This window comes from Chiroxiphia lanceolata, chromosome 1 (assembly GCF_009829145.1).
Source record: "Chiroxiphia lanceolata isolate bChiLan1 chromosome 1, bChiLan1.pri, whole genome shotgun sequence".
NCBI classification, from domain to species: Eukaryota; Metazoa; Chordata; class Aves; order Passeriformes; family Pipridae; genus Chiroxiphia; species Chiroxiphia lanceolata.
Window position 1 is genome coordinate 115,620,665 of NC_045637.1, and position 27,464 is coordinate 115,648,128.

General features: G+C 36.8%; 2 protein-coding genes across 12 annotated transcripts in view; both read left to right on the forward strand.

Annotated features, from left to right (window-relative positions):
- Positions 1 to 10,030, forward strand: part of SLC4A7 (solute carrier family 4 member 7) — a 92,544-nt gene extending 82,514 nt beyond the window's left edge. For 5 of the 11 annotated variants that reach the window (XM_032685423.1, XM_032685479.1, XM_032685469.1 and 2 more), the window contains 3 exons: positions 541 to 632; positions 2,359 to 2,466; positions 5,563 to 10,030. In XM_032685423.1, coding sequence (XP_032541314.1) covers positions 541 to 632; positions 2,359 to 2,466; positions 5,563 to 5,644 — 282 coding nt within the window. In that variant the 3' untranslated portion in view covers positions 5,645 to 10,030. The remainder of the gene's footprint in view (positions 1 to 540; positions 633 to 2,358; positions 2,467 to 5,562) is intronic. The other 6 variants (XR_004356612.1, XR_004356613.1, XR_004356610.1 and 3 more) reach the window with 6 other exon arrangements.
- Positions 10,031 to 16,404: 6,374 nt separating this feature from the next.
- Positions 16,405 to 27,464, forward strand: part of NEK10 (NIMA related kinase 10) — an 88,574-nt gene continuing 77,514 nt past the window's right edge. The window contains 15 exon segments of the mRNA XM_032687334.1: positions 16,405 to 16,414; positions 16,417 to 16,477; positions 16,794 to 16,809; positions 16,811 to 16,853; positions 17,706 to 17,838; positions 18,354 to 18,452; positions 20,963 to 21,047; positions 21,676 to 21,717; positions 22,051 to 22,129; positions 22,413 to 22,417; positions 23,135 to 23,212; positions 25,324 to 25,388; positions 26,691 to 26,793; positions 26,911 to 26,977; positions 26,980 to 27,035. Of these exon segments, the coding sequence (XP_032543225.1) occupies positions 16,405 to 16,414; positions 16,417 to 16,477; positions 16,794 to 16,809; positions 16,811 to 16,853; positions 17,706 to 17,838; positions 18,354 to 18,452; positions 20,963 to 21,047; positions 21,676 to 21,717; positions 22,051 to 22,129; positions 22,413 to 22,417; positions 23,135 to 23,212; positions 25,324 to 25,388; positions 26,691 to 26,793; positions 26,911 to 26,977; positions 26,980 to 27,035 (942 nt within the window).

Consider the following 27,464-nt stretch of genomic DNA (forward strand, 5'->3'; position numbering starts at 1 on the left):
GAACTATTGCTGACAGTTAAGGAATTAAGTCACTGTTTCAATTATGTTATTATGGACTATGATTCTTATTTGTGATGAAAATTACTGAGCAAAGTGGAAATAAGCAGTAGTTAACACAAAAATGTTGAGTTTTTTGTCTTTCATCAGATTAGAAGGAGAGAAAATGAAGAGGGAGAGAAAAAGGAAGGGGAGAAGGAAGTGGTGGAGTAGAGTTCCTTATCCTGCTTAAATTAACCACAAAACTGTTCATAGTATCAGGGATATGGTGTAATATAGTAATACAGCTTGTGTAACCTCTCCATAAAAGTCCAGCCTTGCTGTACATCACCTAGCTGAATTCCTCACAAAGCTTGTAACACCTTCCTTCCCCATTCTCCCATCTCCTTTGCCTGAATAAAACACTTCTAAGAGAATAGGTCATAAGCTTTTTCTCCTGCATGCAACTCCAGTACTTTATCCGAATGGAATAACTGTCAGTCTGAGATACTTTGGTTTCTGCTGCATGACTGATTTTACAAACTTCTTACTTGGAATTTACAGGAAGCAGAGAGAATGCTTTCAGACAATGAAAGCGTACACCTTGCATATGGAGAAGCAAGTTTGAATTTTCCTGTAAAAACGCTGAAATGCAGGTATAATAAAATGTTGGTCTTTTAAAAGTTTTTGTATCACATAGTGTAATTTGCTTTATATTAAGTTGGTGGTGTATGGGTTGAATTAATTTTTTTTCCTCCCAAGCTTGTAACTTAGCCATGATTAGGAATTATTAAGGTATATCTCATGATGCTACAGTAGTATTTTTATGTTGCATTGTTCTTTAAAACTGCATCTTAATTATAAATTTACGTGACCATCTTGAACAGATCAGATGACTCAATTTCGACCAGCTGTACTAAAGGTGAAGAAGCATCCTTGGTCAGTTTTTATGGAATATTTGTGTGCTGCTGTGCATGAAATACTGAGCTTTAAGCAACTAATAGCATCAGTTGAGTCATATGTTTACCAGCCACTTGGATTTTTCAGATGAAGTCTGTGTGTAATTCTTTGGTTTACTTCAGTGAGGGCTAAAGTCAGTAACTTCTATGGTGCAAAAACCCCTTTTTACAGGCAAGCATTTTACTTTAGTAAAAGGTCATTTTCTGAAAGTAAATATGAGGACAGGTTCTTTTCCAGAAAAGAGAGTGCTGGAATTTCACTGATGGAAATTCCTTCAGCTTTGGAAGGCATTTTGTCTCAGTATGTCTGTCCCTTACTGAGGGTTGTATTTAACTGAGTTGTCAAGTATTCTACAACTGTTCCAACATACTCTGAAGATGTGACAAATAAGTAGCTTACCACTTTTCTTTTCCTCTCTGAGGGTTCCTGGGTTAAAAATTGGCCTTCCTATGAATCTAGGGTAGTGTCAGGTCTACCTTGATGTGAGCTGGGAACAGGCAGAAATTATTCCTGATGAGTATTACTTGGAGAGCGGGCTTAATCAGATTGTAGCAACTCAAATGAAAATGCTAAAGCTTTTTTAAAAAACAATTGAGTTGCTAACTGCTCTCACAGTAGAACTATGATTTCATCAACTGTGTGCGTGTGTTTACTTTGTATTCTGCTGCCTTGTATCTTAAGGGGATTCCTGAGGAAAAATGGCTTTGAAAAATTTCTTTGCCGTTTGAAAAACTTACAGATAAGAGTCACAGTAGACTGTGAAGCTTAAGTATGGAACAGGACAGAAAACATACCTACAGGCAACACCTAAGTCCACTGTACATGTAAATGTGTGGAGGACAAAAGTGGAAATAGATTTTAAAAACTTACCATCTCTGAAGGTGAACTTATCTTCTACAGGACTTGGGAGGGGGGTGGTCTGGCAAAAGAACCTTGAAAAATGTCTAGTAAGGCTTTGCTGGAAAAAAACCAAACCTTGAAGTCTGTCTAGATAATTGTAGTTTCTAGATTTTTAGTAGTTTTAACTCTCACTTGAGATACCAGTTTTGAAATTTTATTAACATTTGCTTCTTTGCCCTTGACTATTTCCTGGAAGCCGCCTAAAGTAACTGGTTTATGAAAGCCTTAGCAGAACAGTGTGATTAAATTAATTATTTCTGAGCATATGAGTTATCTCTCAAATATTCTCAATGTCTTAGTGGTATCTATGTGAAAAACTCTTCCAAGATGATGTGTGATTATGGTAATGCTAGTGAGTTAAATTTTCGATTTTTTATTGAAATACATTTTTGAGAGATGAACTCAACTTGTGGCTGTGTAAATATTGAGAAAAGGCACAACTGATGTAAATGATGAGTGACAGTAAGTATAATACTATTGCAAGGAATTGAATACTAATCAGAAAGTATGTTTGTTCTTTAGCATTGATCCCTCAGTTGTAAACATATCAGACGAAATGGCCAAAACTGCACAGTGGAAGGCTCTTTCCATGAGTACTGAGAATGCCAAAGTAACCAGAGCTAACCTGAGGTAGCTATAATTACTCACATGTTTTCTAACTGTGGTCTTGTGTTTAGCAGCTGTACTTGTATTTCTTGAAATGTATATCAAAAAAATGAGTATATGTGGTTTGTAACTCTGAGTTACTGACTTTTTGTTTAGAGGAACTTGAATTCAAACTTAATTTTTCTTCATTATGAAGTTTATCAATTTCTATAAGGAATTATTTAATTAAATGTATTATTTTAAATAGTAATTTTGAAATTACTCTTTATTTGCTTTAATACAAGTGTTTACTGCTCTGATGGGCTTAGGGTTTCTAAATACTAGAGTGTATATGAGCATGGGAGTGGTTTGATTCTCAACATTACAAATTCAACTGGGAATAATGGTAAGTCACTTTCATTGTTGCTCTATGCTGCCTGGGATCTGCCCTAGGGTTCTGTGGGTGGGTTGCTTGATTCATTTTCCTCAACTCATTTTTAATATTGTAAAGATTAAACCTGTCTCAAATACTGCCTTCACTAAGGATAAAATATATTTGAATGAGGTAATGGACAGATCAAGGAGTCTCAGTTCCCTGTGAGCTGACGTGCATCTTCTGTACTGATTGGGAGCCTTTTTCTCAGTGAAGTCCCCGTCAAACAACCAGCTCTGGGTGCAATGAATCGTTCTGCTATTCTGTCCTAGTTTCTTTCCTGTCTGGCCGAATCTATCAAGGGAAATAAACCAAAACCTGAATACGTGGAATATCCCCAACTTCTTGAAAGGCTTGTATTTTATAGGGATTGGTATCTGTGAACTGTTCCACCACAATGCAACTATTGCTTAGTAGTTTTTATGTAGGAAAGAAGGGAGAATGGGCATGGTTGTCTTGGAACACTAAGGTTATGCAATCCTGTTGTCTACGCATCTCTCTTGGTTGATCCCTTTCAGCCAATTCTGTCAAAGGAAGGCATGTTTCAAAGATAAGAAATTATCAGATTTTGTATAAAATTACATCTTAGTGGAGGAGTTCATGGTGAGAAGGGAGTGTTCATATGTAACTGTGCGAGCTATCTCAGGTGCCATTGAGCTTGCATCATGGAAACAGTAGAAGTGAGTGACCACTTAGCACTTTTGTACCATCTGACTATTCAGCACGTGTGTTGCTCCAAATTAGGCATGGAAATACGGCTTTGCTTTGGCCAGACAGCAGGTCAGCCAAGGGTGAAGAGGAAAAGCTGAAGAGACTTGTGAGTGCAGGCACCATTTCGAGTGAACCTCTAGCCTGTATTTGTTTAAACACTTTTAAAATGTTTAATTTCGTGTTTAATTGAAACATTTTTAAAACTTGAGTACTACACGAACAAGACTGTCAGGAAGACAAATAATAGAGGAATTAGATAGATAACAGAGCATATCTATCAGTCTACCCTCTTTTTTTAATTGTTTTCTTTCATGCTAAATTCTCAGAAATCTGTTACAGAATTTGTGGACGTTTCTAGTACCTTATCTGATAGTTGTTGGGTGTATAAGGCTTGAAGAGATACAGACCTGTATTTCTCTTTCCAGAAGAATTAAAATTTTTAGATTTGGTTTTCAGGTTACAAGTTAGTACAACTCCATGTTGGGCTTTCCTGTTTCCTGAGTAAGTTAAGTTAGTATAGAATTATATGCAGCACTAGCAAATCAGGCTTCTGACAAGTTTGCAGTGTTTTTTGATTACTAAGCATGTATTCATTATTCCATCTGTTTGTTATGTTTTGCTATTAGACATTTCCCTTTTATTCCATAACATGCCCTGCTTGAGCTTAGTACAGTAAAAATTCCATCTTGGTAGAGAACTTCCTAAAACTGTAAATTGAAAATAAAAAACTGGTGCCAGAAACCAGCTCTTTCAAGAGGCAATCTGATATTGCATTAATCTAGAAAATGTTAGAAGGCAGGACTTCCTTGAGCCTTGACTCAGTTGCTGTTTTGAGATATTTGCTGCACTTTCTTATCTAGTGGGTGCTGTCAAGATTTAGAGATGTCACTACTGCTCAGTCAAAAGTAATTACCAGTAAATTATTCATCTCAGTTCCGTTAAGGTTTTTCTGTGTAACAGTCTTCATTTCATGGTATGAACAGATATTTAGTGCTGTGGTAAAAATAGTTCTGTAGGCAGTGCTATTTTCAGATTTATCTGTTTCAAATACTAATGCAAGCATGTCTTTTACAGTTCCAGAGGACATGTTGTGTGGGTTGGCATTATTTATTAAAAATTATGTATTTTAAAAAAATACATTTCTTCATTTTTTTTTTCTAGATCCGAACTGATTCAGATTGCTTTTTCTTTCTCCCTCAACCATCTGTCATAGTTTACAGACTCTGCGGAGTCCGCGCACACTTGTATTTTCCAAGGAGTCCCAGAATTTTTCTCTTTGTATGAATTTTTAATACATTTTTTTCGTTAGAGAGCAACTTTACAGATGTGTCTGTCATCTCTTCTAATACTCATGCCTCGAGAATCCTTCCTCTTATGCTCTTTCATTTTATCTTCTACTGTCCTGCAACTACCTCAGGACATTCCTTTTTGTCCTTGGATAAGGCACCGTTCAATGGCTGCGTCCCTAAGAGTATCAACTGTTCAGGTGCCAGCCAACCACTTGGCTTTAGGGTCTTCCACTTCACTTGAATGGACACTTATGCAGGTTTCTAACTGTCCTTGTTGTTGCAAGTGTGGTTCTCCCTTTTGAAAAGACCGAAATGTTTTCTCAGTCTTGTATTACGAACAAAATAGTTTCCCTGTCCAAGAATAAACCAGTGTTAGTAATATTGCTTGTTGAGTATTTTTGAGAATTCTTAACTAGACGATTTTGCAGGTTGCTATGTTGTTGGTTTTTTTCTTTTTAAAGGTGTTTTGCCAAACAGTTTCAAATCAATAATAGCGGTGGGATTGGAAATGGTATTTATGGATGAGAGATTGGCATTTTCTCTCTTTAGGCTTGTACTGTTCCTGTGAATAGTATTTAACAATTACTAAAATTTAATAGAATTGCATCATGAAAGTGTCTCTATGTAAATACTTGTAGTGTTCTTTGTAAAGTATAAAATGTTTGAAAGTGAACCAAACCTTACATTTTCCTCTTTGTTTTCGAACAGCCCTGAAAAACCAGAAAGTGTGAAAATAGAAGTGGAAAAATCGCCTGTTGTGAAATATGTGGATGCTGAAACATCTTTATAGAACGGAACCAAGAGGAATTGTGTGTATTTGTGTGTGTATATATGTATCACTGTAGGATATTATACCATGGAAGTGTGATTTCCAATTTAAGGAGCAACATATATTTAATTCTGCCATTGTTTAGGGCACTGTAGATATGCTTGCATAATGCGAAGATTTTTCCAACAAGTAAGATGAGAGTGGTAATCACACTTCAGCTATTTATTTTATTGGAAATTTTATTTTAATTTTTAAATAGGAAGACTGTAATGAATGCTTATTATTTTCAATAATCAATATGTGCATAAAAGTTACATCAGCTTTTGCTGATGGTTACCGGTCCACATGGCTTAAAGTTTTGCAATACCTCTGTTTATAATGTGCGCTACAGAAGTTTGTTTTCCATGCAGGCAATTAGTGCTTGTTTTTTGCAGGGTATACTTTTTTTTGTGGTTTCATAGAACAAATATTAATGTGCTGTTGACAAGAACTGCTGTGGTTTATGTCTCCACTCCATGCTAGTGTTTTCTGGAATCTAGCTCTCCTATTCTACAGAAGTGGCCTAGAGCCCTAAGTCAGATGGTTAGTTAAGCCTTAAAATATATCTAAATACCCTGGTTTCCTGCTTTCCCTTTCTTTCTTTTTTTTTAATTATGTCTTGGTTTTTCATTATTGTCCAGTAGCAGTATGAGTGCAGTAATTGTAGTTACAGCCCCAAGTCAGTATTTGCCATTCTGGACACTCCATGTTTACACAATATAATTTGAATTTACAGACAGCAATTTGATCTCTACGAAGTTATACATACTTACCACAACAGTACACTTGAATTCTTTTCTTCTGGTTTTTACTTGCATTTTTTTCTATTAACTTGCAGAGTCTGATTTACTTAGCTCTGAGAATGAAATACTCTAAAAGTTTCATGTCTTCATCAAATATATTTCTTGGGTTTTAAATTTACTGTGTATTTGATTAAATTAGCTGTAGTTTAATTCTGGAATAGGTTTATGATCAGTATTATTTTATGGATTACTAATTGCTTGTGGTATTTGTGTGTACAGTTCTGATCCTCTCCATTGTAAAGGGCATATATGATATCACACCAACTTATTTTTAAACATTTTATTTATTTTAATTAGTATAAATTTTTATCATGTACAATGAATTGAAGAAATAAATATTCATTTATTAAAGTAAATGGGATTTTTGGGGGGCTCTACGGATAAAGATACAGTCAGTGTGCATTTATTATACTTAACATTTTCAAGTTCTAGAGTTTAGCACTATAATATTTGAAATAATGAGAATTTTATATATAAATGAAAATCTTGATCACTTACCTGCGCAGTTTCCATTGTTAATACTTTTTGCCTTATACCTTAGGGAGGTTTTTTGTATTTACTTTCCATCTCTTTACATTCTGTATTGCCATTAGACCTTTCTGGATGTATTGCAATGGCTTTAATTAGAATCTGTGCTCATTTAAAATTAGGAGATGCTGTTTGCTATTAAGCAAACTGTTGGCAAAATTGGGAGTTTTATCATGGACCAATTGAGGTGGTCCAGCAAAAGGAGCTGATTCTGGAGGAAGGCAGACTTTATCTGAAAATACCACTTGAGGTGGAATTTTGGCGTGCTTCAGCCAAGTGTCACCTCAAGAGAAGGTAATTGTATATTACAAAAGTAAAGCAATCAGTGGGAATAAATAGAAACATTTAAAAATAGCATTTACATTACACGGACTGTTACTGTTCCCTTTAAATGTAATGTAATTATTTAACATTTTTCTTCCTTTTTTTTTTTCCCTTTTTTTCATTTGACTGAATTCCAAGAAGACAGTTTAAAGAAAGGAAGTTGTAGTGTACAGCAGTATGAATAATGGTATCCAAACTGTCATAACAAAGGCTCAGGTCAGTGGCAAAGCAAGTGAGGTCTGCATTAGCAGTTTGACCAATACTGTGTAATGATCGGTGTTCTTAGATAATAGTGTAGCTTGTGCCTTAGTTTGAGGTTTGTGCTCTTTTAGAAAATAACCCATGTTTTCCCTCTGATCAAACTGAGGTAACAGTGAAACTACAGCAGGTGGTTTCCCAAAACTTTCTACGTTATTTAAAAAAATAAAAAGCACATATCTGCATGTCAGTTGTTGACTACTAAGTAGCTCTTGCCGAATCAAAGAGAGAAGATATTTTGAGCATTTTAGGTAACATTGTCCACAACACATTACTTTTGTTCTAGTCCTCTCAGCAGTATTTTACACTTAATGTTCAGAGTCCTACAACAGTTTCCAAAGACACAAAAAATTACTATAATCCTCTTGGATTTCTAACTCTTTAATGCTGGAAATCAGGGTTCTGTGGTGCTACACACCTTGTATCTGGCTTCTACTTTGGGAAGGTTAAGTTTAGGTCAATATTACTGGAAGTGGATATATCTCTAGTAAAGTAGAAAGGAAACAAAACCAAAGGCCCACAAGTCTAATCACAGTATTTATTTATTGTGTAGATATTTTAATCAGTGCCAGAAAGACCATAACTTGGCAAACCAGTTTACAGTAATCTTTAGTTCCAGTATTCCTGGGCAGTAGTAGCACGTTATACTTGCACTTTTTCCCCATATGAACAGGAGAAGATCTGGTATTAAGTGCATAAATCCCTATTGATAATCCATGGTTAAGTGATTCGCTGCTCATTTTACACCTTCTCTGCTTTAAAATCAAGCATGGTATTAAAATAAAATGGCTAAGGATGTAGTTTCTATTTTAGATGTATGTTTTGCCTTAATGGATGCAAAAGAGCAGTGATAATTGCTGTGCACTGATTTTTTTTCATAGGGTTTAAGCCCTGTAAAAACTACACCAATGTATACCCATTCCAACAGTCAGAGAAAAATAAATAACCTTGCACTTTTTTTAGATGCCTTCGTTTCCTGGAATGGAGCTTAGTGCTACTGTGTACCTGGCTGCAGAGCCACCTCAGGAAGTCCCTCTTTTTTTTTTCCCCTTTTTCTTTTTTCATTTTTTTCTTTTTTTTCTAATTTATTTAAAAATATGAATGTTTACATGAAGTGTAGGTCTTAATTTTGACCACTCCATTTAAATTATCATCTAAAATGTATCACTTAAAATGCAGTTGCATGTTTAAATTATATTCTAGACAACTCATTCTTACTGTTTTCATGTGTATTACACTGACATGTTTCTCATTCTGTTTACATATGCCCAAGTTAATGACAATTTCTTCCTAGATTAATTTTGCAGTTATAACATAATATTTTTAAAATTTTTCTGTGAAATGTTCCAAATTGCCAAGTTTGTCGTCATAAAACCTTTTAGGGTAGAATTTGGTACCCTAATGGTGTTTTTTTCCAACCAAGTATCTTGGCCATTTTTTCCACATTTAATGAACGTTCTCCCAAAAGTTATCATTTGCTTCATTCACTTGCATCTCTGTATACAGTAACTTCCTAAAGGCAGGTTCGACGGGCTGTAAAATATATCTGTAACAAATAGTTGTCACATCACAGAGCCTGCACCATTCTAAAGGGTTTGTCTTGTACATATGTTCTGTAAATCATAAGGTAAATGGTTCATGACTTTCAGTTCACAAATTTAGTCTGTCAGATGAGCACCACAGTGAGCTTAGTTTTCTTTTTGCTTTTTTATGATTAGTAATGTTTTAATTACTCATCTAGGACAAAATTATCAAGTACAGTACAAATGTGTGAAATATTTTCTTTATACCAACAGTAATTTATTTTATGGCAAATTTTAAGACTATAGAGGCACACAGCTTTGAGTCAGCATAAATGTAGTGCTATAAATAAAGCAAATTGCTCAGTAAGTTTAAGTCGATTTTATTTTATAATGTTTTTAGTGAAAACCTCTAGAACTTTGTAGTTGGCATTGAAGTTAACCTAAAGACACTTTCATATTGAATTTAGTATCTGTTGACATTTATTTGGAATAATGAATAAGTTTGAAAATGGATACTTTTCTAAATTATTTTATTGGAAAGACACATCATTTATAGTATTTTCTTTTCTATCGTTGCTGATGGTCCTGTGCAAAAGTGTCTTCCAGGTTCGGCTTCTGCAGCTGAACTGAGGTTTTGATTTTAATACTCTTTATTTGAAATGTGACTACATACTGTACGGTTTGAATTTTTTACAACTGCTTTTCTAATTACAGTGACGTTTTCTTACTTTATAACCAAATCCGAAGCAAATGAAAACATTATTCCAACTGTAGAATCAAAATTCAGTTTATACAGAAAACACAAATCTCTGACTTGTCTTTAATGTGAAAGATTCAGCCTTTGTGTTGTTTTAATTACTGCTAGAATAAAATTATCTTTTGTAACATTTCAGAAAGTTGGTAAAAGCAATAAAAAAATCTCCTGGACTCTATTCAGGCCGTTTCTGTTTTTATTGCCCGGGACCAGGGGCCTGGAGGTGCCGAGATCTGACCCTGCGGGGAGGGTTCGGCCATGGCGTCCCCGTGCCCATGGCAACGGCGCCGGGCGGAAGCGGTAGCCGGCGTCCCCCGGGGCTGTGGAGCACGACGGCTCGCGATAGGCCGGCGGGCCCGCTCGCTCCAAGAAGAGGGGAGACGATTGGCCGCGCGGTGCCGTCAGGGCGGAGGGTGCGTCGCCGACGCCGGGACGCGGAGCGGAGCCGAGCGCGGGCCGCGGCGTCAGTGGGAAGGGGCGGGTGGAGCGCGCGGCGCGCTGAGAGGCTGCGGGGAGGGGAACGGGAGGGAAGGAAAGGCAATATCCCCATCTGTCTCCCATTCCACCTGATGACGTCTTCCCCAGCCCTGCACCTTCGCCAGCTCTGAGCGTTCAGGAGGCATTAGACGACCTCTCGTGATTCACAAAGACTCCAAGTCATAGCGGTGTAATTCCCCATAAAGGTCTGCCCGGTAGCAAGGGCGGAGAGAATGAACTTCACAGAGCTACGTGTTATTCTTGAGTTGATACTGAGCTGCTCACTAGACCTCAGAAATCCGGGGTTTTTTCTTCCCACTCCACCCCCCCCCCAATCTGTGAACTGCACATTAACAGGGTGATTTAGGCAGACTACAGATAAAAGTTATGCTGTGGAAAATAGCCCAGAGACTGACACTGCGTGAGGTCAGGAATCTGAGAACAGGCCTGTCCATTTATGGCTCTACTGGAACTGAGGTGGTGTAGAGGGAAAACAAAAAAACCAATCAAACCCAAACCAGCAGAAGCTTGAATACTCTTATTTGTTAGGAAAGCAGAAACCTTACGTTGGATTCTAGTTAATTTTTAGAGAATCCCCGAAGGAGTTATTAAATAAAATTTCTGATAAATATATATGCATGTGAAAGTTGTCATATATAGCAAACACAGATTTCCATATTGATTCAGTCAATAAAATGAAAGAAATACTCTTCAAACATTGTCTGTATGGGTTCTTCAGTACAATTTCCTGGACACAGACTGTGACTGGTGGGGATCTATTTATCTAACTGCTGTGTTCTCTGAGAACAAGAGGGGAAGACATCCAGACTTCCCTTTGTTTCCATCAGACTAGAGAGGAAAAGTACCTTTTGGTAACTTTTCATCATCTTTGATGCTTCCTTTGCCATCACTTTGACCATATTTGGAATCAATTTCTATTTTGACAGTAATATACTGATAAATGCTCTTTTAAGGAGTGAATTTTCATCTGACCTTCATCTGACCCAGTTTATGGTATTAGATACATTCCTGTCTAGCAACAGCATCAAAAGTTTTACTAAAGCCAAGATATAACCTATCTACTGTTTCTTTATCCACCTTAAGCCAATTATCTTGTGTATGATTAGATAGTGGAACTCAGCCACTGGAGTGATTAAGGAAGGAGTTCAAGGGTAAATCCATCAACTAGTTGGCTTACAAACTGTCCATATCCAGTAGTTATTGCCAATAAAGATTATAAAGAATGTGAGATATCTTCTTTTTGAAGAGAATGTTGCACTGTAGTTGTTGTTGGTAGATATATCCTCCAACATGTCTTTGTGGTTTTGTTTATTTTTGGGGTTCTTTTCACCTTCTGAAGCTTATGCGTTTAAGTCATCTGAGATGGATACTGGATTGGGCCACAGATCAAGTCTGGGATAATTCCTTTGTCTCCTGTTTCTCATCATGTGGATTCTTTCATTTCTGACAGGATTCTTGGAGCATTTCTTGTCCTGTCCTGCATTCCAGTGCTATCAGAATGCATCTCTCTTCCTATGTAATTAAGTGAACATAACTAATTACATGTAATTATCCCCAGTTAAAATGAATTAATTAATATTGCTCTCATTGTTTTAAATGGAATGAAATAAGACTGTAAAGGCATTTTGCTTTTAATGTGTTCCTGCTCTTTTAAAGAGTTGTCTGACCCCATTTTTTTTCTGGCACAACCTCAGTGAGTGTTGTTTGGTTTGTTTCTTACACATTACTCATGGCTGGCTTAATAGCAGGGGGATAGTTATGAGGATAGTGAATAGCCTGGCTTCATGGAAATTTCTACTGGCATGAGTAAAGAAGAAACAGAGGGGTGGGAACTTATCCAGCAACTTCAAGAAAGTCAAATAAGTGTGAGAATAGTTAAGGAATATTTAATGTCTGTTTTCTCCCAGGTTTTTGGCTGACAGAAGGAAAAGAGGGGGTTATTTCCTTTTGTCTACCCCTCACTCAGGGTGTGGTGCTAATATACCTACCTGATTTAATGACTGAGGAAAGAGACTTTCTGCTCTTCTCTCGATTTACTCCTGTGCCTTCCTGCCAGTCAGCAGAGACACTCATCAGGCTACTGTAACAGTGAATGAAAATGGTAGAAGAGTTACTATACTTGAAGGGAAGCATATTGTTCCCTTTCTCTAAATTGGCTCAGGTTGGGTCACATCAGCTGAAGAAGAGGACAGTGGCTGAGGCTGGGAAGGGAAGGAAAGGGGAAAGCTATTTTCATCAGCAGGTGGCTGTTAATGAATCGGTTTAATCTCTGTAGTAAAGCTGAAGGGCACAGCACTTTAAGCTGCACGGATAAATGCTCCTTTCTGGATGTTGTCCCTTCCCTTGTACAGCAGAAGTACTTGGGGACAAGCTGCAAGGTAATAGGGGTTAAAACAGGAGAGTTTATTAATAACCTGAATCAGGTTTCCCAGTCCAGTGAGCTGTGCATCTATGGTGATGCTCTGCTGACAGACCAGAGAGGTCTGTCTCTATGAAATAGAGAGGTAACACCAGGGTGAATTCTCAGGGCTGGGTGAGGGCTCTATCCTTGAGTGAATTACATCCCTTCATTTTCAGGCAGCAGTGCAGGGAATTTGGCTTGATGTTTGTGAGGTTCAATTTCGTATAGAGACTTTTGGATCTGTAATGGCAATGGACCTTAAAAATATTAGTCAGCTGTTCCTCTGTTTCATCTTTACCAAGGTACAGTAAACAGCAAAAGCATTGGACTGGCAGCCCTAAAGCAAGGTTGGTCTGCAGCTGCAAAATGTGAATAATCACAGACTTAACAATTTTGGATTAAATCCTAGCCATATACTGGGAATCCTGCTGTTTGTGGTCTAGAGATTTAACCCAAGGATTACTTTTTTTCATGGGATGCTGAAAATTTTAAAGATTTAACTCTGTTTGCTCATGGACAAGTTGTTTGTGTGTGGTTTTGTTTGGTAGTTCTTTAATTGGTTGAAATCTGTTCTTTGTGAAAACGTACTCGTGATCAAGTTGACAGTTTGTGAGTTTTACACTTTTTCCTGCTGTACAAATGTGAGGTGCTTGTTGCATCGTGTCATGCCTCGATAATGTCCCAAATAGACTGGTGTACTGGGGAGATGATATAAGAACATCATTAGAACAATACGTGGAAATTCTTACTCACGAGGACTCTTAACCATGAAGCAGAGAAAATAAATGCTTCGAGCTAGCTGCATTTGGTTTAAGCTAAACTCAAGAATTTTGTCTACTGACTGTTAGAACAGATCCCGTTTATATTCATTCCTTGGTAATAACTGGTGCCACAGAAGTGTTCTGAGGTGTTTTTTAATAACCTTGTTGAGTAGATGCATGGGAGAGAGAGAGATATTTCTTGTGGATCCAGATCAATCGTTCTGTACGTGGGGACTAGTGGTAGGATAAAGGCTTGTTCAGAAGATTAGAAATGAATGAACTGGGCTTACAGGCCACTTCCCAGAGTGATTTAATACACTGTATGAGTTCATACTGTCAGCTGTTGCAGTTTGGGTACTTCTGTGATGCAAAATTGTATAGTTGGGAAAAGCATGTTCATTTGGGAAGGAGCAGCTTCTGGTAGTTTACAATGCTTTTGTTTCCTGACTGGTTTTCTTCTTCTTCTTTTCAATGCTTTTGTTCCTGACTGGTTTTCTTGTTCTTTACCTTTATGAGGAAGAGGAATAAAAATCAGTAATAGAAGAATTCTACACTGCAGGAGGCTGTCATGTTTCATATGGAAAATCATATTAAAGAGACACCAAAGGCAACATCCAAACGGTCTGTATTTAGCAAATAGTAAAATGGGTAAAAAGGATGAGACTAGAATTATATCCTCGTTTTTTAAGTTGGAAATGCTCTACCAATGTTACAGCTGTATCCAATTCTCTAGGATAATTTTACAAACTCAATCTGTTCCTGACCATCCTTTTTTTTTTTTCTTCACTCAGAGCAGGATCTGCATCAATATAATTACTTTTGTAGCAGCAAGCGATTCCCCTTGAATATACTCTTTCTGTATCTTTCTGTCTCTTTCTAGGGCTTTATAAGATTTTCAGTGAACAAATGTATGCTGTGCCAGTGACTAGCTGAGGGCTTTTGTGGGAAGTCAGACCTACATGTATGCTTGACTGCAGGAATTTAATAGATGGTAACGGCCAATTGAGCTCTGCTTGTCTGTGGAAACAAGCTGTGTGTCCCACTGCAAGGAATGCAGACACTCTTGGTATAAGGCATTCAGCTGAGATTCAGAAGACCTAGTTCTAAACTACTGAAAATTTCTGTTATTCTTTGGCAGACTGATTGTAGATTCATAGAATGGTTTGGATTGGAAGGGACCTCAAGATCATCTAGTTCCAAGTCTACATGTCAGTAGACCTGGTTGCTCACAGTCCTGTCCAACCTGACCTTGAACACTTCCAGAGACAAGGCATCCACTACTTCTCTGGGCAACCTGTTCCAGTGCCTCACCACCCTCACAGTAAAGAATTTCTTCCTAAAATCTAATCTAAACCTATTCTCTTTCTTTTTAAAGCCACCACCCTTTGTCTTATCATTACACGCCCTTGTAAAAAGTCCCTCTCCTGCTCTCTTGTACTTTAGGTACTGGAAGGCTGCTCTAATGTCTCAAGCTTTCTCACCTCCAGGCTGAACAACTCCAATTCTCTCAGCCTGTCTTCACAGAAGAAGTGCTCCAGCCCTCTGATACAAGAGCCCAGATTTGAGCTACAAGCTCATTGAAGGGGTTTTACTTTAAAAATATACAAGGCTCCAAAAGTCCACTCACTGGATCTATTAAAAGGGCCTTCAGTTCTTTTAATACCTTGAGAGAGCACGTGGGAGAAGACACTGCACACGTTTCTCAGGAGGTCAAACATACTTTTACTGGCAATCTTTAGACAATAAGGGAACTTGGCAAAAATTTAAAGGGCAACATTCAACCAAAACAGAGCATTCCACAAAGCACTGACTTAGTACGTGCTAACTCATACAACTTAGCAAAATCCAATCCATCTGGCTTTCAGTTAATCTCCTTCCTTGATACTTGGGTAAGAGAAGAAGAAGTAAAAAAAGAGAGAGAAGATGAGAGAATTATAGCCACCACCCTATATCCAGCATAGATCCAGCTACCAGTAGTCCAGGAGATGGCAGGGCTGTGACCATGTGATGGCCACATGGTGTTGGTTTTATCTGCTCAGGCCTCCTGTGGCCACCCACGGCAGGTGGGACTTCTGGTGTGACAGCCATTCTGGGGCTGGGTTAGGGGCTCCAGGGAGTGTGGTATTGGGCAGTGCTCCAGGGCTGCCCAAGGAGGCTGGAAGGGGTGGGGTGTGGAATGGACACCACTTCACCTTTGTGAAATTTGACCTGTCCCTTCTGCCCCTCCCCCTCACGTTTGAGTTGGTCTGAGACAATAATAATATCGTAATCCAGTATCTCACACTCTGATCATCATCATAGCCCCGCTCTGCACTCACTCCAACTGGTCCATGTCGTTCTTCTGCCGGGGGCCCCAGAGCTGGATGCAGTACGCCAGGTGGGGTTTCCCGGGAGCAGAGTAGAAGGGGAGAATCACCTCTCTCTACTTGCTGTATGCATCTCATTTATTTGTAAGATACTTCCTTTTTCTACCCTTTGTTCAACTTGTTTATTTGGATGATAAAACTGTTATATTCTCTGTTGTCTGGGCAACAGCTTGTTTTTGACAACCTTGATAGCCTGTAAGCACTGCTGTGACATAAATAGCCAATCCATGGTGAGAAATAATGGTAATAAGATGAAAGAAGAGGAAAAATCCTAATAAAAATACATGCAATAGCAAGACAGCCAGTATTATCTACCCATGTGTTAATATCTGGAATTCTAAAGGATATCCTGATATAATGCCCAAGGTTTCATGCTGAGAAAATGGTAAAGCTGGAGTTTTTTTCTTAAAGTTCTATCAGTTGGTTCTGTAAGTAAACATGTGTTCCTTTTGCTGCGATGATATAATTCTTTGTATCTACTTTATTTTTAAGGAAATGAGTTTTTAGCCACATAATGATAATTGTGATGCCTGATCAGGAAAAAAGTTGAGGAGCACAGAAAAAGCAACAGACAAAAAACCTCATGGGTTCTCTATGAGGTATAGTATCTGACGTTTTACTTTGAACTTCAGCAGGACTCGTGTGGAATTTGCACTGGCTGCCAAAGCAGAATGCTTTAATTTGAAATGCAATATAAACATGACAACTGTTACTCTGGTCACAAAGTTTATTTACACCTTTGTTGATTTAAGTCATTCTGGAGAATTTGTAAATTCACAAAATGGGGACGCTAGGCAACACCAGAAAACTTTATTTTCTGCCAGTAGCATTGTTGCTTGTTGACCTTCTTTACTCTTATGGAAAGACTTTTATGTAACTATTAGCACGTCTTTATGCTATCGTGTTTTTTCCTAGGGATTATTCTGACCTGAAAAAAACTTCAGTCTCTCTTGAATGTTCAGTCAAGGAACCAACAGATATTTTTCAATAACTATTATTAAACATGCTTTAGAATTCTAATTAATGGTGATTATGGTTTGTGGCATATACTTAGAACATCGTGTTCTATTATGATTAAACTTTTTTTTTCCAGTGTTAGACCTACTGTGTGGGACAAATCCCATTTAGAATGAGTAAAAGAATGAAACTGCTTGTCTTCCCATCTTACTACACCATATCTTTTTTTATTTTAATGGGAAAAAATGGCTTTGTTTTGTATCTTGAGCAGGTTTTATGCAGCTGTTGTTGCATATAGTCAAGTAGTCTAACAGATTTGTTCTCCTCCGTGCCCTGCCACAATGTCACAAGAAGGTAGGCTTAGAGATGTGTAAGTTACAACAAAGGGAAGAGTGTTAAAGAATATAAAATAAGATCAGTATTTTAACCATAAACAGTTTGTCTTTGGAGAATAACACTTCAGCTAAAAATATTCAAAGCATAAATATCAACGCATGAAACTTACAGAACACAGTAAAGTCTCCTTAACCTCAACCTAAAATAAATGTGAAGGCTGTGCAATTGTAGAATTGGGACAGGTAAGGAGCATAGATAATGAGCGTGTATTGCATATTTTGTTGAGTTTTGCTATTATAAATTTTAAAGGACACCATTCTTCACATTTTATCTATGTACTTGTTTTCCGGTCTAGCTTTGCGTCAGTTTTCTGCCTCCTCAGTTTTGTTTTGCAGGTATTGTGCGTATTTTATGATGGGAACTTATAGGTCTGAAGTTCAAGTCAGAACTTGAGAAAAGGTACTTTTGCTTGATAATATTCTCATAAAACTTAAAATGCAGCGTTTGCCTAATGATACTATCCCTTTCCTCCTTAGCTTCCAGCTATATATTTTGAAAGTGTTCAATCCAGTGTGACAAGAGCTTGTCAAAATGTGAAAAGCGAGGAACAAGAACCCAGTGGTCAATGGGAAGAATCAACAGAAGCTGCTGAGCTTGAAAAATTTAGGTAAAAATAAAAAAAAGCTAATATGATGGCACACTTGTTTCTCCAGGTATCTTTACATTCTTGTATCTAAAGCTTATTGAGGTGTTGAAGGCATTATATTTGTACTTATGTTTGTTACTTATATTTTGATATTAACCCAGTATTTGAGATGCGAATGATGTATTTTTAACTTTCTAAACCTAACTGTGAATGTTTCTGCCTTTCTAAGTTTCAAACACTTACTCCCGCTCAACAGAGTATACTACTGAGAGTTAATGTACTCATTTTAAATAGTGATCATTTCTTTCTTTGGAAAACTTATACCATTATAATAGTCCCAAAGTATGCATGAGAAAGACTGTTCTTCCATACTGTTAACGTCTGGCAATCTGAAATTGTGTTATTCCATGTTAACTGCTGCTATGACATTTCTTATTTTTACTTGCTAAAGTTATTTTTTGGCTATCTAAAATTATCTTGTGACAAGTTAATTTGCAATTCAGCATTTTCCTTTTTTTTTTTTTTAATCTCATTAGTGTGACCTACAAGAATGAGAGAAATTTTAGCAAACATCCCAAACACAGGCTGTTTCAAGATATCTTTATGGCTTTAGTCAAGAACAGACTTACCCACAGGTCAGAATATCGAACACATTCATATCCGAGAAAGAGGTCCACTCTTTCTTGCCTTAAACAAAGAATGAAAATGCATGGATAATGTTGTTTCAACAATGTATATGGCATATATGTTTCAACAACACAACTCTGTGTGGAAACCACCTGCTGCACATCTCTTCATAATCTCAGTTTTAAACAACTACTTCTGTATTGGTTTTGGGGAGCAAATGCTCAGGTTAGTGGGACAGAGTAAAGAAGAACTGAGTATATGATAAAAATTGGATGACCAAAATTCTAACAACTGCTATGTTTCCTTGATCATTTATCCATATCTAGTATCTGGAATCTACAATTTGCTTTCCTAATTTATTTTACTGATTTTATTTGGATTTTATGAACTGCTTATAGACAGGCCAGTGGCTTTCCTAAAATTCAGATGAGTTTGTGCCACTTGTTCATATTTATTTGTACTTGTGTGTATTATAGGATTAGAAAGGGAAATCCCTTTCTTATGCTACTCTCATTTAAGTAAGGAAAAAGTGCAAGACCTTAAAAAAGTAGTGGGGGCAGATAAAGATATTTTCTGTGAAAAAAAATTTTTTTCAGGATTTCTTTTACTATACTCCACTGCAGTGTGTTGTATTTTTATTTTTTAAAGCCCAAATATATTTTCCAACAAAAACTTTAAATGGTAGAGAAGCTTAAAGTAGGAATCCTAGAGCATTTCGAAGTATTGATGTGTAACTGCTAGAATTTACAGAAGAACTTAAAAAAATCGCATAGCTTGCTTGGACCTTTATTCAAAACTAGCTGGGGAACTAGGGATCTCATCATTGATTATATAAGTGCCAGTGAATTTAATGCTGATCATTTAAGTGATTTATAAATCCAGTGCCTCTTTTTTGCACGTGAACTCAGTACTCACCAGTGGGAGGTCAGTGTCTCAGCTTCATTTACCAGAAAATCTAAGAGTAGCTTACACTGTGAATTTCCAAGTTCTATTTTTACATTGTGGCATGCTTGGCTTATATTTTGGTTTTCTTTGGTGATCCTTATTATTAATAACGATATAGCAAAATGAGCCTCTTTTATGAAAAGTGAAAGCACCCAGGTAAGATTAATGAGACAAGCATATATTAGTAGGTATGTCAAACCCATATGTTTTCTCTTTGGAACTACTTCCATTTCTTTGTGTCAGAGCTGTGGACTATCACCTTGATTTGCATTACATGCTTTGGCTGGCATAACAATGTTGTTTGGGTGCAAGAAAAAATCACCCCTCCTTACTGGCATCACTGTGTGTGCAGAAGTCCTGGTTGCAGGTAGTTCTGTTGACAAGAAGGCTGTGATCAGCTTAGCTTAAGTAGTTTGGATAAGGTGCATAACTAAGGTTGAAAAAATCCTGCTGGTGTAAGGTGGATATACACTGGCATATCTAGTAGTGCGTGCTGTAAATGTCACCATAGTAGAAGAGGCTCTCAAATGTTAACCAGGCTCAGAGAATGACTGTCCACCCTGGCAATATCTTCAGGTCTCTTTAAAACCTGGCCTACAAATTTCGCACACAGGTATATGGTTGCTGTTTTTATTCCATGAAAGTTTTGTGCTGTTCTGAAGATGCCAATTATGGAATCATAATGAAAAATAGTATTTCTTGAGGCAGAATATTGGCAGAGGGGCTGAGATTTTGTTAGCATCTATTTGTAAAACATTTATTTTTATCAAAGTATTTTTAGCTGTTGGCATAATTCCTAACTGCCAATGATAAAATAGGAAGAGAACTGACATGTCCCATAAACTTCTTCTGTTTCTTGGAAATTTATCCAAACAAATTCTATCCTCTCAGTTAAAACAACAACAAAAACACACAGCAAAGATGTCTAATTTTAGGTTTATTTTAAATAGTAAGATGGAGTTATATACCTTCAACAGACAATGGAAACTGTGATTCTGTTACTTGTATTTTATGCAGGATTACTGCGCCTGGGTGCTTTGTGCAAATCTGCAAATTTGATTGTGTTTTCTACCAAGCCTTGTGCTGGAGAACTGTATGGAGGAATATAAAGGGGGAAGTTCTATGTGGAAATACAATCCTATTTCAAGAACATTTGAACTATAGCTATTTTTAGTTCTATAGCATACATATTTTTGCATAAGTGTATTTTGTGCACTGAAGTTTGCTGTGTGGTTTCTCTCTTATTTCTGCCTTTTGGGGCCTTGATCCAAACACTTAAAGTATCTTTATATCAAAGCACACTCAACTTGTTCTTAGAGATAAGCATGTACTTTCCTGCATCAGTTCAGTGATAATAAGTGATGGCTGGCAATGCTCATATAATGAAATAAATTTATTTATAGCTGCTACTAGGTTTGAATATAAACAGTATTAAAGTTCTATGGTACAGTATGTTGAACAGTTGTTGTAGCTCACTGATCTTCAAGTCAATTGATTCCTGAATCAAACTGTTTTATTTGTTTAAACACTATTTTATGGAATTTGGTTAATGTTTTGAATATTTCTTTTACAGGGAGTGGGTTACTCAAGCTTCATCCACCCATTTTCTTAGAGTATTGATCTGCCTGAGATTATTAATAAGGGATCCATGCTGTCAGGTCAGTATGTCAAAATATTGTTTCTTGCTTGGATAGGAGAATGCATATAAGCATCATGCATATAAGCTGTGTTGGTGCTTGTATATAAAGACATTTGTTCTTATGAATGCATACTTATTATATGTATGTGCCTATATTTCTGTATGTGAAGATGTGATTTGCAAACAAACAGATTCCAAGAGTGATTTTGCACTGTTACTGCATAACTTGCTCAATTTCTGGTATTTCTTATGTAGCATCTGTTGTTGCTAACCCTAACAAAGAAACTGTAAATCTCCCAACAGATGGATTGGTCATTCCACTGAGCCCTAGGCTCTGTACTTGACTTTACCATATAAATATGTAAAATTCCCATAACGTAGTAAGTGAAGAAAACTGAAAGCCACAGTTTTAAAACCTTTAAAATTTCACTTCTGTGTTTTTATCTACTTATTTTAAGTAATTCTTAACTCTGAAGGTGCTAAGCATTTGAAGCATCCATTGACTTTGACCACTGGAGTCAGAATTTCTCAATAAACAAACAAAGTTTGTTTCCAGGACAAACAAAGCATTTATGTTCTAGTGTTCTCTTTTTCTGGTGTTTTCCATATTTTGACTAATTTTTAATTTTTTTTCCATCTTCCTGTAGGAAATGCTTTACAGCTTGGGTGGAATTGAAAATCTAGCTCAGGTAGAATTCGTCATAATACCCTTGCCCATTATGTTTGCATGTCAGTTTATTATGTTTGGAACGAAATACATTGCAAAAAGCAGTGTCCATATATTCCTGGTTTATGGAACAAAGAGAGTCCATTACTCTGCACATAAGCAGTTGGTGTGGTGTTTTTCATTAGTGTACAAAACTGTACAAAGCAACTGCCCTTATATACTATTGCATTACAGAACATTTTTTCATGAGACAGGTGCACCACCTACAGGCTATTTCTGTGCATAACATTCTGGGTTTATGAAGTCTTAAAACTTTTTTTTTTACTTGTATTCTTTATTTTTTCTCTACTCATAGTGTATGGAAACGGTAGCAAATAGCTGTCTTAATTACGGAGAGGAGCAGCATAATGTAGACAAGTTGGTCAACATGACATGTAAGTGTTATAGCTGATAATTTAAAATCCTACTTCTTTCTCGGTGCTAATACAACTTTGAGAGTTGCATGGGGAACAAGATGAAGGAACTCACTTGGGTTAAAAACAGAAGAAGATGATTTGCAGCTCATTCAGTTATGTGCCGAGGAAGTCGATCTAAGTGACCCCTAAAGGTTTATACCATTTAGTGTCAAAGGCCCCTTGGTTCAGGCATTTGGGAACCTTTTGCTTCTGCTGTAATTGCCTCTACCTGTCTGTCTTGTGTTCTTGCCTCAACTTACAGCCTTGGTAGCAGTCTGCAGTAATTCTGGTAGCAGATAGAATGTGCTTATGATTCAATGGCTCTATTGCACCATCTAAAACCTTAGCTTAAGTCTACCTTCATGAACGGTTGAAGAAAACATGAAGAAAACTGCAACAGAGCCTCAGCAGAGCTGGCACATATTTCCTTCAACTTTGCTAGAGAGGAGTTTTCAACAGGGAGCTTATCAAGTAATTGGGAGCAGTACTCTTAACTAAATGAACCAGTACCCATCTATCAGACCAACACAGCGGATACATTAATGGAGGACACATGGTTGTATGAAAATGGAAGCTGAAATCAGTATGGTTTTCACAAAATCCTGCTGAAGGCACAGACTCCTCAGGCTATCACTTTTGGTGTTTCTCCAGTTTGTATTTATTGAGACTATATTTTTTGTTCCTGACAATTCAGAATATTCACATGGTGACAGATCTGTTTCTGCAATTTCTTTCACCTCCAGAGATGGAAGCATTGCTTCATTATCCATTCAAAAGCTCTCTTTGCAGTATCAGTTTGAATGGAACAGTGATTTAATTCTTTTGTAGATTTAAGTAATTTGAACTTATATTTTAGGTGTGCAATAGGATGTTGAGAACTTGTCTATTGGTATTAGCTTCTGATTTATCTGAAGCAACACTGATTCTTATTGGTGGTTTCTGTGCAAAGGAGCACTATTAATATTGACCTTTCTCTGTTTCTAGGCAAATGGAATGTATACAGTAGCAAAGCTGATTTTACCCAACAATGAAAGGAATGCTGAAAAAGCCAGTTTATTACAGGTAACTGTAATTATTATGATTGGACATTGAAAGCCCCAAACCGTTCCTGAGAATTTTTTATGAATTGAAGTTTATTTTATAGTGAAAAAAAAGTCATACTTAAAGGGGAAACCCCCCCCCCCAAAACAAACCCAGGAATAACAAATGGCCCACGAACTAAAAGTTAAATTGTGCTTCAATTTCTGGTTTTCTGTTCTGATTTACTTTGTTTCTAAAACCTTATATAGTGTAAAGAAAAGTGAATATTTTTTCTTGTGATAGTCTTTCCTCCAGTTTTTCAGGTTGCCCAGCATCAGATCTTCTCTATAGTGCCTTAATTGTCATTGAAACTCACTGTAAATTTGACAGTGTACTAATATCTGTTTGTTTCTGGAGCATCCTACTGCAGCTGTTACATGACATATAGGAAAACAATCACATGAAGTAGAAAAAAATGTAAGTGTAGGATAAATACAGACCCACTAAGCATAGAATGGCTCTTGGTTTTGCATGTTGTTACCCCCATAAATGTACTGGTTTGAGTCAACTTAGGCTAAAGGTTATCAGTAGTAATTATCTGGTAGCTTTTCTCAGGCTCTGTGAAAATGTGGGTGTCTCTCTAAACTATAGGAAAGTAGTGGACTGGGGTTCAGGGATAAACACAGCTGCTGCTGCTCTGGTTGCCCTTCTCTGGGCAAGTCTGAGAAAGTCCTTAGCACAGGTGGATGCAGTCAGGATCCTGCCTATCCCCTGCTCTTTGTTCTGGCATAGCCTTACACTAACATGGTTACCTAGCTACTCAACTATCTAATCAGGTAGGCATGCTTGAATAGTAAGGAAGGCATTTCCACAAAAAAAGAGCTTCGTTCTAGTGTCATCTTTCTCATTGCAGTTCTTCTAGATTAGGGCTGGGGAGCTGATTCAGTGCAGTAGGTGTCTTTCTACTACAACAGAGTTTTATAGTGCACTTCAGTTAAATCATCTTAAGGATGAGATAAATAAAAGTCTTCCTAAAGGATATATGAAACTAACTTTGAGTCTAATGAACTGGAGCATATGCACACTACAGTTGCCTCACAGAATTGTAAGGAGTTTAATTTACGCCCAGTGAGATTTTTAGATTGCAGCAGAATGTGTTGGAAATAACTCACAAGAGCTACTAAGCAACTGTAGCTGGGTTAAACATGAAGCCAATGTGAATTAATAATGGACTTCATGATCGCATATGAAAGCTAAATCTGTTTTGGGTAAACATTAAGAAGTATATTTTTATGAAACCTTATTCATATTCTCCCACAACCATCTGTATTGCCTTTGTTATTGTTACTGCTATGAAATACAGTGGCAGCTATTGAAATACCCTTTTTTAATTTCTTAGGTATTTTTCTTAAAATTTTTTGAATGCTGGTCTATGTTTTCAGTGATTAAATTTTCAGCTTCTTTCTGCCATGCTACATTAGTGATCTTACTCCATGACTATCTTTGTTTGCTCAGCCAAACTAAAGATGAGTTGCATAAAAGCATGCATATTAGCTACCTGCCAGTGGCTGTTTTAAAAATAACCTTCCTTTAGAAAAGATCATATTGGAACAAAGATACATAAATATAGAAACTGAGGTACATAAAGATCCCTGTAAATATGATGAATTTAGGATTAAAAATTTGAGTGTTCTCTCTTTCTCACTTTTTTTTTTGTCCTCTGCTAGAACTTACAGTGTTCTACACTGTATTTTTCAGAAAAAATGCAAAATGCTTTTTCTACCACAACATTCCAAACCCACTGATTACATTTACCTTTTTCAGCTTTGGAGAGGAGATCAGTCTCAAGTCTTGAGCTATCTGCAAACAAAAAGAGATGATTGAGATTTAAATGTTCCTCAGCATGTGCTATTGTCACCAACCGGTTTTTTTAAACATTTTTTTTCCCTAAATATTCCAGCATACTTTTAAAATACAGGAGGAGCTTAATATATTTTTATTCCCTTTGTTATCGGGTAAATAAGATAATCTATCTAGTCATTTAAATACCAAGTATACCAATGTGTAAAGTCGAGGGGAATCCTTGTTGTTTATCAGTGGCTTTTCCACTTGTGTATAAATTTCTTATTAATTTAGTTCTTTTCCTGTTGTAGTGTTATGCTTTCAGAGCCCTGAGATTTCTCTTCAGTATGGAAAGATATCAGCATGTTTTCAAAAGGTACGGTAACCAAATGTTTTGTGAAACTCCTTTAGGATAGTTTTCAAAAGTCCAATCAGAAAGACCTATTTTTTAAATGTAATTTATTATCAACAGGAGGAAATAGTAATGGGCAATTTCTGTCCTGTCCACAGCTACAGATAGCCAACCCTACACTGCATCAGTGTGAGTCTACAAGATTTAGATATTCAATGTGGGGACTTGTGTGCATGCCAGACAACCTGGCTCTGCATGGGCTCCTTCTCCCCCTGTGAATCAACGTTTTAAATATGTTGAGGACAGATTCAATACTGTTGGAGATAAAACATACTTCTACCCTGAAGATTAGCAGATGCAAGTTGCAGCCCTCAATAGTAGCAATTAACTGGGAGCAGTAAAATTTTTTCTCTGAGCCCTCAATTCCTTCACATGGAAATGAATTTGCATCAAGCTGTTTTACTTAGGAGTGTTGTTGAAGGGTTTCAATCAATAAGGGCAAAATGTTTTTCATCAATTACCCATTTTTACTACTAAGATGACTGTTTCACCAGGTTGGCTGCAAAGGCCATGTGCAATATAACAGTGTGATTTGTGGTATTAGAATAGTAATCATAATGCTTAGGAGCTCTGCCTGTCAGTAGTGTTTCTAGTATGTTTTTAGTATGTATCAGAAATTACTAAAATTCAAATATAACTTTTGTTTATATTTTATTTTTTAAAAGCAGATTTTGTACTGAAAGTGCCCTAGTTTGTAGTGAATTGTCATGGTTGCTGACAGGTTTTTACAGAATCTGGGCCAATTTGCCCTCTTGATTTTTCCAAATGCCTTAATCTCCTGCATTTCTACTTCTGCCAGAACATTAAAAAGAAACAACTTCTGTTCAGCATGTAACTAATCAATTATTGCCTACTATCTGTTAGCTTTTGCTTTTCTCAGTCCTTTTCATCTTTTAGACTAGACTTCTTCCGCAGAAATTCTAATATGGGTGTCATCATTCTCTGAATGCAGAGAATTGTTAATCCTATCACTTAATGCATTACAAGAAGAAACTCAGATACTGTGACAACAAGCGTAATAGAAAGTACTGTAAGAAAAAAAAATAGGAAAATTACTGGAAACTCAGTGGAGGCTGAAGTCTGACTTTTAAAAAGTCCTTTAATTGCTATGTCTGTAATGTTAGAGGGCTAATGTCTCAATAGATTAAAAAAAGTGTATTATTTAGGATGTTCTGAAGTAAGTTGTAATAATAAACACTGAAAAGTCTCTGCTGTAGATTAATAGCTACTGTTTCTAAAATATATAAAAAAATTATACCTTTGTAGACTTTTCTCAGCTGATTTATTTGAAATCTTCATTGATATTGGACATTATGTGCATGATATCAGAGCTAACGAAGGGTTGGTATCAAAGCTAAATTTGTTAAAGGTAAGTAAAAACCTTAAACCTTCATAGCTTTAAGAAGTTGTATTCTTGCACATTCTTAGCACAAGAAAGGCATGAAATATTTTATATTTATTTATTTGTCATTTAATTTATGACTAGGAGGATGTACTGAAGCAAATTGCTGAAAGTATTGAGAGTATGAATCAGAATAAGGCACCCACAAAACATGAAATTATGCAATTTTAGAGCACCTTAACAGTGGAGCTTTTGGAAGTGTATATAAGGTAAACTTCCCTTTTGCTATTATTTTACAGATTTGAGGGGAGTTTTCACAAAGAGGGTCTAATGCCTGTTTTAGGCAGAACTGTCCTTTGAATTTCAGTAGGGGAATGTAGGTGCAAAAAGGCCTTTATGGATCTGGGCTTGTTGTTAGCGTTAACTGTGATTTTGTTTGTTCCATCTTGTATTTGTAAGGTTGACCAGTGTATCTCTTAGGTTTTCTACTTTTACTTTCTTTTAGTTCATTTCCAGAAACAGCATTTCTATCTATTACAAAGGCTAATAAATCTGTGTAAAACCTCAGAAATTCAAGCATGTTTTATCTGAAAAGCAACACTGAGCACAGGTAATGTCACTTCAAACACTGTGCAAGTTCAGCAGTGTACTGCTAATCTCTATTGTGGGACTCCATTTCTTCTATTAATCACATCATA